The sequence below is a fragment of the Lathyrus oleraceus genome, chromosome 7, assembly GCF_024323335.1.
Source record: "Lathyrus oleraceus cultivar Zhongwan6 chromosome 7, CAAS_Psat_ZW6_1.0, whole genome shotgun sequence".
Taxonomy (NCBI): Eukaryota; Viridiplantae; Streptophyta; class Magnoliopsida; order Fabales; family Fabaceae; genus Lathyrus; species Lathyrus oleraceus.
In genome coordinates, this window is record NC_066585.1 from 542,904,815 (window position 1) to 542,917,796 (window position 12,982).

The 12,982-nt window shown below is 34.3% G+C and overlaps 1 protein-coding gene across 3 annotated transcripts; it reads right to left on the bottom strand.

Annotated features, from left to right (window-relative positions):
• Positions 1–3,981: 3,981 nt before the first annotated feature.
• On the bottom strand, positions 3,982–6,475 carry LOC127105353 (40S ribosomal protein S12). Of its 3 annotated transcripts, none has more exons than XM_051042523.1 (5): positions 6,265–6,475; positions 6,101–6,143; positions 4,474–4,774; positions 4,328–4,393; positions 3,982–4,239 (listed from the first exon to the last, which is right to left on the bottom strand). In XM_051042523.1, exons 2-5 carry the CDS (start codon positions 6,106–6,108, stop codon positions 4,180–4,182), a joined length of 435 nt encoding a protein of 144 aa, XP_050898480.1. In that variant the 5' UTR covers positions 6,109–6,143; positions 6,265–6,475; the 3' UTR covers positions 3,982–4,179. The 3 variants fall into 3 exon arrangements, with proteins under 3 accessions (XP_050898480.1, XP_050898481.1, XP_050898479.1); XM_051042524.1 differs by having other exon boundaries at positions 6,247–6,352; XM_051042522.1 differs by lacking the exons at positions 6,101–6,143; positions 6,265–6,475 and having other exon boundaries at positions 4,474–4,836.
• Between the last annotated feature and the right edge of the window lie 6,507 nt (positions 6,476–12,982).

The following is a 12,982-nucleotide window of genomic DNA, read 5'->3' on the forward strand; positions in this document are numbered from 1 at the left end:
TTTTAATAAGGTTCGAAAATATCAATAGGTTAAAAATTGACATCCAAAATATTTGATACCAATAATCAATTCAAAATCTTATGATAATTGAGGATATGGGTCATCACACTTATAAATTTAATATTTTATTTTACTTTTTTTAATATGTAATTTTAACACTTTCACGTTTGAAATCCACTAATATTTTTTCACAAGTGTGGATCATTCACATCATTAATCTTGATCCATACTATAATCAACTTCTGATTTCTCCTAAAATATAATTAAAATTCTAATATCACTTGTTGAAAAATTATGAAATTTAAAAGTGTTATTAATCAAGATCCAAAAAACTTTAATATTACACATTCATCCAAAACAAATTCCGGATCTTGCTCCCAAACTTCCAACGGGTTTGTTTCATATAAAAAGATTTGTCAAATATATTAATGCTTATGATTTTACTTCAAAAAATTTATATAACCCTATTTTTACTCCAAAAAAATTTAGTATGATTGAAATAATTAAATAATTTAAAATTATTTAAATAGGAGACTTGATAAAATATTCCTTAAAGTCATATTAGATTTTTTAAAAAGCTAGCTCAAACTAAAAAAATAAAATAATAGATCATAAAATATTCCTTAATGTCAATAACTTATTTATATTAATACAAAAAATATAAATAAATAAGTTGTTATCTTAAATCAAATTATAATATTAAGTCGATGAATGTGAACAACTTATTTTCATTAATACTTAAATCAAATTATAATATAAATATTTCATACACATTCATGACAATTATATATATAAACATTAAAGGATCATCTTTTTATTTAGTTTTTATCTTTTTTTTAAATTAAATCTCATCGTATGAAGATCGAATTTGTTTTCTCTTTCAAAGGTGAAAATTCTAATTGTGTTTGAATTAATTGTATCAGTTTTATTTTTTAAAACAAACAAATATTCTTCTTATTGTTCCAATTGTTTTTATTTTGATTCTTCGTAGCGTAGTGACAATGTTTTGCATTGGATCCTTTTATTGTGATCTCTTTTAAATTAATTGAAAATGTGCATGACCATTATGAATAATATAAAATTAAAAAAAACTATTCACAATGTTTTTTTTTAAAAGCATCCATTAAAAATGAGATAGAATAGCTTCAACCTTGTCAACCGAAAATGAGAAAATGAAATCCGGATAAATATCGATACCTATTATAGGTATATGGAAACAAATCGAAATAAATAATTCTCTAAACACAGAATCAAAGAAAACCGACTACAATCCACTAAGAAATTCTCAGACATCTCTAAGTGGACGGTGTTCGTCGATGAATCCTTCCATGTAAATGGTAGTGTGGCTGAAAATTTGTTGGAGAACTATTGAAAGTTGGTCATCGAGATATTGTTGAAACTCTCCTTCTCCATGGTTAACAAACAATCTAAATACAAGTCTTGCCTATAGGGACTTCTAATGGCTCTATAGACGAGGGTTGAGGTGGTAATACTAAAGTCAGGTTCCCAAACATTAGTATCCCAAGTCAAATTGGAGTATTAAGTTTGGATCTAGTTAAGCAACAATACTTGGTTGTTGTGAAAAAAGTAATGACAACATTAACCAAAGGTGAGGTCCAGCAAATACTTAAATAAAAATATTATATAGCTAATTTACTTTTAAAATTTGCTAGTTCAAAGGCCAAAAAGGAATAAGTGATACATGAAATTTTGACCTCCACAAGTAACACCATCAAAATTGTAATCATCGAGCAAAACGAAAATAATCAACCAACCAATAATAGTCAAATATATCCTTATCATAGAAAAAAATTGATCTTACTCTTTGATAGAATGATATGTGTACCTAAAAGGGTTTTCTGACATGTTGTTAAAGTGTATAATTCAAGACAATGGTATGCTCTTGAAGAGATCCGAGAAGCATCGCTGGACAACTTTGGATGGACGATCATTGACCAAGAAAGCATAAAGAGATAGGTATTACTGACTTATAATTGATTAAGATGAGAAAGGACGTGTGAAGAAATGTGACAAGTGTTAGAAACATGAAGACATGCATCTCTATCTGCACGCATATATTAACGCACACACATCACCTAGCATTTTTTCTAGTGGCGGATGCACATCCTGAGACCGTTCCTGACGGCACCATGATAGGATGAGGCACTTGCCAAGATAACCCTAAAAAAAACATTTTTTGTCTTTTTTAAAAGGTATCCTGACAACATTTAACTTCCCAAAGTTTGTGGTCATATACAACGGGACACAGTTCACTAGCGAAGGATTCCGCCAACAGAGTCATATTAAGAGGTCTCGCGGTAAAGCTCTATTGACGAAGGAATATGTAACAAAGTCATACTAAGAGGTCTCGCGGTAAAGCTCTATGAGACAAAGTGGATTTCAGTCAAGAAACTACCTTATGTTTTATGGGATTGTTGAGTCATTCCACGTTCTTCGACGTATGTAATTCGTTTCCTCTCCATTTACATGAGAGTTGAGTTGGAACACCCCCCCCCCCCCCCCCCCCATGTTTTATGAGATTGTTGAGTCATTCCACGTTCTTCGACGTATGTAATTCTTTTCCTCTCCATTTACATGAGAGTTGAGTTTTGAGTTGAAGAAAGATGTCAAGAAAATACAAATCTTCTCAAAGAATATCATGATTGGGTGTTCATCAAGACCTAAATTTGGGAGCATAATGAGTCATTTTCTGTTATTATTCTCCAAAGATTTAATCATGAAGAAATATTAGTGTTTCCTTAATATGAAATTTAATGCTACAAGTGTTCTATTGCCTTGGCTGATTGATATTTTAGTTGTTGTTTTTTTACATTTGAGATTATTTATATATTTATTTATAAACAAGGTTTGATAAGTGATTAGTAATAGTTTAAAGTGTTAGATTTATGCATGGACTCCCTAGTAGTATTTAATAGTTTTTTTATTCATGTTTTTGTTTGTTGAGGATTGCTATTTTAAAACTAAAATTCTTACATAGTATCATTACACCGTATAAAATATAGCAAGGCATGCCACAATATTTATATTAGAAAAAGAAAAAATAATTATTAAATAAAAAAAAAAGAGCAAACCGTATAAATGTACGGTGTAGTTGTAACATTTAGGTGTAGGATTATCACTCCTCTTGTTTTTAAGATAACACATCACCACTGCGTGCATCTCAGTTCTGAGCACCACTATACCGTTACAACCATATTCTGAGCACCGTTACAACCATTATCCAGTGCACCACTACAAACATACCAACTACTATCGACCACCCTCAAACATTGTCATCGTGTTCCATTATTTTATTCAACAACTACAATTTAAAATTTTAAAGAAACCAATTTGTATATTTTAAAAATTATTAAAGACAATTTTATAATTTTAATAAAATTAAGGGTCAATTTAAAAAATTCATACATTCAAAAATCAACTTGAAAATTTTGAAAAATTAACAACACATAATATCATATACAACAAGACATCCAAATTCCTTACTTCATAATTTCAATTTAAAAAATTTAATTTAATTTGAACAAATAATAAGCTTTGGTTAAATTATTAATTGACTAAAAAAAAATATAGTTAGTAAAGTATTTGTCAAATCACAAAAAATCCAACCAAACCGCAAAATAACGGTAAACACGTGATGCACCATCAAGTAGCCAAATAAACACAATTATCCACTCAAATTATGAAAAATTATACTGAAATTATGCATTAATATTGCAGTTCAAGTCAACCACCTCTTTTATTTCAATTATTTATGCACAACCTCTTTTTTACTGAAAAAAAAAATCAAAATCCTTCTAAATTTAAGTCACAAAATAGTGTTTACATAGCAGTACTTCAGTTACAACTATCACGTTGACGTACTTTTAAGTATATAAACACGTTTGCAAAAAAAGCATAAAAAAACAGCACATGATGCTTGGGCGAATACATAAAAAGTAAATTTACTTGGTGACAAACAAGTGGATGACTAAATTCTTAGAAATATCATAGGAGAACAAAAGTGAGTAACTAAATTAGAGTAACAATAACTGGAAACAGCAAAATCATATTTTAACAATTGAAATCCCTAGGAGAGAACTCCACAGCTAGAAGCAAAATTCATTCAGATGGAATAGCTAAGAAAAAGAAAGAAACAGACAATCATCATGATCCTGCAACTTATTGAGCTTTCACATGCTGCAGAACAACATTGTAGGCTTCATGCTCCTCCCCGAAATCCTGAGTGCATCCAAAAATTAAATACTTGTAAAGTAAGACAAAACACTACCCGGAAAGAGGGGAAAAAACAATTCTATGAAGTACATACCTTGACAACCACACAGGAGCAGCCAGTAACTTTCCTAGCTTTTCCCTCAGAATCAATTTTGCACAACTGCAAGGAAAAGACCAAAAATAATTAATAAACAAAAATGAAATAGAAATAAGGAATCAACAACAAACAATCACACTTACACCAGCCCATTCTCCAAGTGTCTTTGCACTGGGAACTGTCAGCAGGCTAACGTTGTGCTCAGCGCAAAGAGCCTTGACGAGTTTAACATAGTCAGGTTGGTCACAATCTTCAGCAAGAACACAAAGTTGTCCTGCGTGCTTCTCAATTACTTTTGCACCTTCGTGAAGGCCGCGTGCAAGACCTCCATATGCAAGTGACTTCCTGAGCACAAGTTGCAAGGCAGTCATGATGTCCATTGGCTCACCTGGAATTCCAGGTGCAGCAGCAGCAACAGGCTCAGCTACAACAACAGCTTCCTCACTACATAGCAAAAATATCATGAAAAAAACGAACCGTAGAAGAACCATTACTTAGACGAAAACACTCTAGACCAACAGACCAAACACACAAACTCTACAAAAACATGCATACCAAATACATGAATACACAAACAAAAGAATGAGAAATATTATTACTGAAAGAGCCTACAAAAGAATCACTTTCATACATAGACAAATAGGTATAATGAGTATTTCCATCATAATTAACTATAGCCCGCAACTGCAATGGCAAACTTTATGTTAAAATTTGGTGGGGTCTGTGCAACAGGCAATCAGCTAGTTAAAACCTGTTTATCCACAATTACCGGAGGTATCAAGAATCACAAATTAATAATAGCACAACTTTAACCACAACTAATATCCTTCAAAGTGTTGTAATCCAATCTAGTGTTGCTTACTCTGACACCCTAAAGCTATAACAGGACAACAGCTATTGCAAACACAAACATCTATGTACAAAGTAAAACACAAGGGCTTGAAAAAATTAAAGAGAATAACAGAATGAAGAACATAATTCTACTCTCAAAAGGGTCCAAATTGACATTTAAACTCTTAAAAAAGACAAGGGTTTGAAAAAATGCTTTTAGGACATCCTCTTCGAAACACTAATCAAAGTTACAATAGCAATTTGGGGCCGTAAAAGCTACACATGCTTTTGTTGGTGGCAGCTTACAGTACAAAAGTGTCGCACCACCAAGCCCTTCCACTGCGCCCTATTGACAGCATAGATCCTTCCTCAACAAAACTCTCATGAACTGAGGAACATCCAGAGGAATTGCTACTTAGACAAATACCCAAAACTAACAGACCACATACACAGTCTCAAGACGCATAGAGGCAAAGACCAAATACACAGTCTCAAGACGCAGAGACCAACCAAGCAAACAATAGAAGGGGTAAAATTTGAACAAAATAGCCTACAAATAATCACTTCCATTCATTGACAAATAACGTTAATTATTCAAATTGTGGTCTACATCCGCACAATTTCAACAATAATGTCAACGTTTTTGGGTCTACACCACTGCTGAATAAACCTCATTAATCCAAAATTTCGAACAATATCAAAAATCACAGCATAACAATAACACAATCTAAACTAACTAATACATTACAAAATTTAGACATTAGGTTTCTCCAATCAAGTTAACCAGAGATCTCATAACATAAATAACAATAACAATCACAAAAACAAAACCCTTATTAACATTCCAACTTGAAAATTAAACAAAAAAATACCCTTTTCTGTTCCACGCTAAGCATTAGAGTACAATACAACAAATCAGATTAAACAAAATTATCTTACCCTGACATTTTCCTAGTGGATTTGAAAAAACGAGCTTTCTTTCCTGCACAAACAAACAAATCAAATCAAATTTTGCACGGTAAAAAAGTATTGGAAAACTCAGAGGATAGAGTAAGGAATATCCAGAAGAAGAAGAAATACGAAACGTGAATGGAGTTTCTCACTGTTTCTGGGTGCCGACGACGAGCTCGGCGGCGTTGAGTTCAGTGAGACTCAAATTCCTATCCAACTTGCTTCTGATGCAAAAGAGGCGAAGCGGTTGTGTTTAGGGTTTTATTTGAAGGCCCCTTCAAAAGGATTGGGCCCAAATTACAATCACATGCGTTTTTCTTGTTTTTGGCAATTTCTATTTCGATGCGTTTTTTTTTTGGATTTTTTTTCGCACCCTAAGGGTATGTATGTAGTTCTCAATTGAAAATCTAAATTTGTCATAAGATATTTTTAATGATGCATCTTAGGACATACTTTAAAGTATATTATCATTTTTAAATTAAACAGTCATTTCATTTTATTTTAAAATTTGTCTGGAGATACATCTTCGAAATTTTATATGGTGTATTCGAAATTGCATTTTCAAAAACAACCTTAAACCTCATTTACATTGCATTTTCATTGAGGTGGTTTATTTAACCATTCAATGATATTTTTGAAAATACATCTCCGAAAATGTCAAACAGGAAATTGAATATATCATCATCTTGCATGATCATCTCTCACACTTCATACAACTTCCATAACTCAAAACCCTTAAAAAATTGCATTCTCAATCAATTTTTCGACTTCAAACCATCATTCTTGTGTTTTATCGCATTAAAGGGAGAAAAAAAGCTGCAATTTAAGATAAATTCCACTTATTTCATCCATCATCATTTGCATTAATCTTCTCTTTGATCTTAAAAATGAACTTTGAGTCCAGATGTGCATATCAGAATTTACCTAGTCTTTGTTTCGAATGTACATATCCGGATTTTCCTGCTACTGTGAGTTTTTTAAACTAATTTTTTGTTTTGGTTCGTATTAGATATGGTGCACCCGAATTTATTTCTCAAAATTGTTGTAAGTAATGATGTAAAACTGAATGTAGTGAAGGATAATGTTAAACCGGATGAAGTGAAAGATGGTGTTAAATTGGTTGTTGTCGAGATAGATGTTGGTCAATATTTTTGAAATGAACAGTTGTTTATTGCTCGTGAACATATGATTGAATGGGTTTTAATTTAATGTCACGTTACTTTTGTTTCTAGATCTTTCTCAAATTGTCTTTGTGTCTAGTTTGAAGTATCAAGGTCATTTTCGGATATGCATCTCCAAAATATATCAAATACGTTTTTGGAGATGCAACTCCGGACTAAATTTAAGTATAATAGGGATGACTCACTCGTTTGCGTTTAATTTTGTGGAGAATGAATGCGTCCGGAGATGCATATCCGAACTCTATAGACATTTTTTGGTATTCACCAAGGATTTGTGAGAAGATATAGAGGTGGGAAAAGAAATTATTTTTTTTAGATTTTATCCTCTAAGTCCCCATTTATACCTGGAACCTTAATTATTATACTTTTATTATATTACTCTCATATTTATATAAAAAAAACTATTTCACTATTTATTTGTAACATATAGAAATTTTTTTCAAAAGTTTTACGTCTTAACGGATTTTTCGAGTGAACTATGGAATTTTTTCAAGTAAATATACATTTTTATCGGCAATTTAAATTCTATACTTGATTGTTCATAAAAAAACATGTATTTTTATCGGTATTTTTGAAATGTTCGATAAAATTTCATGTTTCTCATGCATTTTTACAAGAAATTTTGAATGCATGCATTTCTACCAGTTATTTTGAAAAGTCCGGTAAAATTGCATACAGACATTGCTGAATTTTTCAAAAAAAAAACGATATAAGAAAATGTTGAAATGGTTAATTGAATATTTCGAAAATTTTGCGAAAGCCATGTTGATTTTCGATTTTTTTTAATATGGTAGTTATATTTCTTCGGTTTTTTTTTCAATGAGGGCAAGAGGAAAGGGCGGGATGATTGCTTCTAGGCAGCTTGACAGAGCTGCAAAAAAGGATCGTGTGAGGATTGATGAAATCAAGGATTCGCATATCAGGGAGAGTAACCATATTGATTCTCATAAGATGCGGATAGCTGAGCAGGCCCGCGCACCTACAATATTCGACATAGAGGAGTTAGAATTGAGGGACGAGCCAGAGATCTTGCTAATGAGCATTATGATGCGGTTGTTGATGATGAAGTGTAAAGAGTATGCACCTTTCATAGTGACATATATTTTTAGGCAATTTTATTATGTACCTTATCCTTTAACTCAAACATGCAGATAAGGATTGTGTGTTGTAATTAATGCAAAATCAAATTTGTCATATTGGAATTGACAATCTAGAAGAAGATGCGGCTCACTAAAATGATAAAATTTCACCCATTAATGATGTGATTGAAGATGAACATATTATAAGTTGGTGTGGTACAAAGGTTTAGAGTCAATTAGTTGATCTGGTAATCGTGTTGTAAGCCTCGAGACTTTTTCAAGTGATCAAAAGACCCTTGATCACTTGATATGGAAAGTTCATTATGCTCAAGCTATTTGCGGATACGCTGAATCTCAGGCACTTAAGACCTGAAGGTTAAAATACAATATCAAAGCTTCAAAGTCAACACCAGTCAAGCATAACTAGCACAGTGAACTACTTCTCAAGCATTGCAAAGGTATCAACACTTGTCGATCATAATTCAAAGTGTGTGGCACGGGCCTTAGGCAATAGAGAAGGGATGAGACAACAGAATTCCTACTCTCATTCTGGATATCTTTGGGTGCGGGACGTTTGGCCTGTTGCTCATCGTATTCACCTTTATTCATAGACTTTAGCACAATTTAAATTATATGATTGCCAAGTTTTCTTCTACAACAAGTGGCACAACATCAATAAACTCAACACTCATGATTTCCTGTCAGTAACTTGTTAATTTTGATTCGAGTTGCGCGCTATGAGCCTTAAGAAGCAAATAATGATTAAAATGGAGAATTTTTATCCTTGTCTATAATATCCTTGGGTACGGGACGAATGGCCCAGTTGGTCAAGGTATTTGTCTTTGTTCATAGACTTAAGAACAATTTGAATCACACAAGTGACAAGTCTTCATCAAGCAAGCATCAATCAATCAACGCTCCAATAATGAAACATCATTGCATATCAATCCTCCTTTAGTATCAGACTCTCCTCCTAGATGTTCATACATTTCTTTAGATCATTATCTTGGGGTCACATACCCATCTCTCAATCATTTGCCTCATGCATCTCCTATCAGTTTAGACTATGGCCTACTTTGTTGCTCGCCCTCGAGGTGCAGACCTTGGCAGCTTCCTTCAGCATGTGGAGTACAAACTTTGGTTGTATTATTTGCCTATGAGGTATAGACATTGGCATCTCTCCTATACAATTCAGACTGTGGCATCTTTACTTTCTGCCTATAAGGTGCAAACCTTGGCATTCAGCCCATGGAGTACAAACTCTGGCTTTGTTTCTTGCCCACAAGGTATAGACCTTGGCAACTTCTTGTAGCTCATGGAGTACAAACTCTGGCTTTATTCCTTTCATATAAGATATATATTTTGGCATCCTTGCTCCATTGAGTTCAAACTCTAGGCATCTTGATTTTATCTATAAGTACAGACTTTGACATATTATTCTGCCTTACAATTTAGACTTTGGCATTCACTCATCCAGCCCATTGAGTTCAGACTATGACTACCTTGTTCATTGCCTTACAGTCCAGACTTAGGCATCATACCCTTTTGCCCTTATGGAGTTCAGTTTCTTACAATCAGGTAAGTCTTTTTGCCTTATATAGTTCAGGCTATGGTACACTTATACATCTTGCCCATGGAGTGCAGATTCTGGAAACCTTTGACATTGTCTTGAAGTTCAGACTTTGGTACTATATTCCCTTTGCTCTTATTGAGTTCAGACTCTGGGAATCTGTTCCTTGCCTTTGTATTAGTTCTGACTATGACACATATCTATCTTGCCTTATGGAGTTCAAACTCTAGTTATATCTCATTTGTCCATGCGGTTGATTACCATTTTTGGTTAGTATCACATTCCTGATTGTTAAGCAATTTTCCTTTTGGCAATCAATCCATCTCCCTTTTGTTTCAACCGTAGTAGGTTGAACTACGATCGCTCTGATTTTCTCATTGCACGATGAGAATACTTAGTGTCATACGGTGAACTGGACTTTTGTGTTTTTGCTTTGGAAAGCAAATGTCGCGGTTAGCAAGAGTCGCCACCGACTTTTCTTTTATCCAATAAGGAAAGGCGGAAAAGAACAGGAAAGACCTTGATTAGATTTTGGGTTCGGGAGGTACATTATACAAAAGGAAGGTGTTAGCACCCTTTGTATCCATGGTTATCCATGGGCTCTTAATTGCTTGATCACTTATGTTATTTTTCTTGTCTGAAAAAAAGTGTTTGTGAACTGCTTAGAAAATGTTTTGAAGAGAGAGTTTAACTTTGTAATGATTCTTGTACGAATGTATACAAAGTATTTATCTCGTTTAATTTTGAAAGTTGTTTAGAAAAATATAACTTGGCAATGATCCTAGTACGAATGTATGCCAAGTGGTGATTTTCTAATAGATATTTTGCAAATTTGTGGGGTGTGAAAAATATTTTAAGTTGTGAGTCAGCAATTAAGAGTTATACCTACCCAGGTCTTTATAGGTATTTCCTATCCTTATGAGGGTAAAACTGTCCTTACTATTGAGAAGTAAGTAGTCTTATCCTTTGGATGTAAGGGGACATCGTAGGGTCATCGATTGGCCATTGAAGGCAACATTTGTAAGGATACCTTAGCATTCGAAGGGACGATCATCATTTAACCGTAGGCTACAGTGACGAGTCATCGAGGGACAAAATCATATATTCGTAGGCAACATCAGAGGGACTATGATTTATTTTATAGGGACATGACGATTTAATCGAAGGGTCTTTGCTAAGTGTACCCCCACATTCGCGGGACATGACCGTAATACCGTAATACCGTAAGGCAACAAAGTGAGGTCCAAGATCACATATTCAAAGGCAATATTTTATAATCAATTGGGTAATTAGGATGAATCTCCACGTTATAATCAATTAGGTAATTAGGATGAATCTCCACAAGGGTATCCCACAAATAAAGTGGAATACCTAGCAAGCTACCTTTTCGGGAGTACGTGAACCCTTACAAAATTCAGCAAACAGGTCAGAATACCAAATCTGGGTGCAATTGAGAATTGCACCAAACCAAAAGGAATCACAACAGTAATAATGTCAGGTAAACAATGCATGGTGATGATAAAACATGTCAGATGGGCAAAAATCAGAATAGAAAAATCAGCGACTGTCATGTTCGCTGCTGCCTCGCCTAACGAGGGCCTGCGAACACTCGCTATATGTTCGCTTAGCGATGTGCTAGCGGACGGCTGCGGGTTTTGAATTTCAGAACAGTACGATTTCAGCAAGCTTTACACCCTATGGCATCCATTACAGAGATTACATGGTTAAACATTCAAGATATCCATGCATACTTAAATCCACATGCAAAACTTAAGATATTTTCATGAATTCAATCATAATGCCACATGTAAATTAAGAGTATAAAGCAGTAATGATAGTGCAAACCTGTTTGCAATTGACTTGCAACGTTGAATTGGCAGATCACTCTTGAGGTTGGTGCCGGATTGAGTTGGGCGAAGGTAACCTTTGTGCAGATGAGTTTCCTTCAGGGTTTCCTTTAGGGTTGCTCTGAATTCTCTGGGTTTGCTGTCTGTGAGTGTTTTCCTTTCTCCTCCGTTTTTCTTCTCCTTTTTCTGAATGAGGTCTTGGTATTTATAGTGATTTTTGTGACCTAATGGGCTCAGAATGAAGCCCAAAATTTCTGGTATTCGCAAGCTTCGCTAGGCGAGTGGTGTAGCGAAGGGTTCGCTAGGTGAAGGATTTGCTCGCCTAGCGAGCATGCCAGTTTGAGCCATTTTCTGGATTTGGCCATCTGTGAGCTGGGTCTTTGTTCCTTTAAGGTCAATGTCTTGAACAATGAGTTGGAGTGCCTTGAAGAATGTCTTGAAAGATTAACGGGCAAATTTTGGGGTATGACACTTAGGTACGAGGATTCAATTCCTTCGCGAGCATACTTATTTATTATTCCTCCTTCCGCCTTAGGGCACCATCCATATCTTTCACGATCCATTATCTATCTTCAATCATTAAATCGTTCACCCTAGTGACTTAACGTTTCTTTGAAACCGAAATATAATTTTCTTTGGAATATCCATATATACCCTTTTAGGACGATATATCGGCAGTCCGCATTTGTACCTAGAGTTGTTTGGCTCGTACCCAGACATTTAATTCCTTCTTTTTCGGATCAACCATACAGTGATACCGTGTTGTAGGCCCTAACTTGTGGATTGTGCCACCTTTCCTCTATGGTACAAATTCCATTTCTCCCATGGATTTCAATGTACCTTGACTTTTGGTTTCAAATTTTACTTCTTCAATCACTTATTACCAAATCATTCATTTCTTTGACTTTGGTCATTTATTCCGTTCATCTCCATGATGCATTCATATTCTACCTTCATTCATTCCATGTGATATACCCTGTTATTTGAGCCAAACACACTAATTATTTAAGCTCAATCTTGCATCTTCTTGTGAACCAATAGCTGTTTGGGTCGTCCCCAAACACTTAATTCACCTTGTTTTAGGCTATACCATATAGTGGCAGCCCTGCTAGTCCACATATCGGTTGTCATACGGTGAACTGACTTGGGGTGTTTTGCTTTTTATCGCAATGTCGCGGATAGCAAGAGTCGCC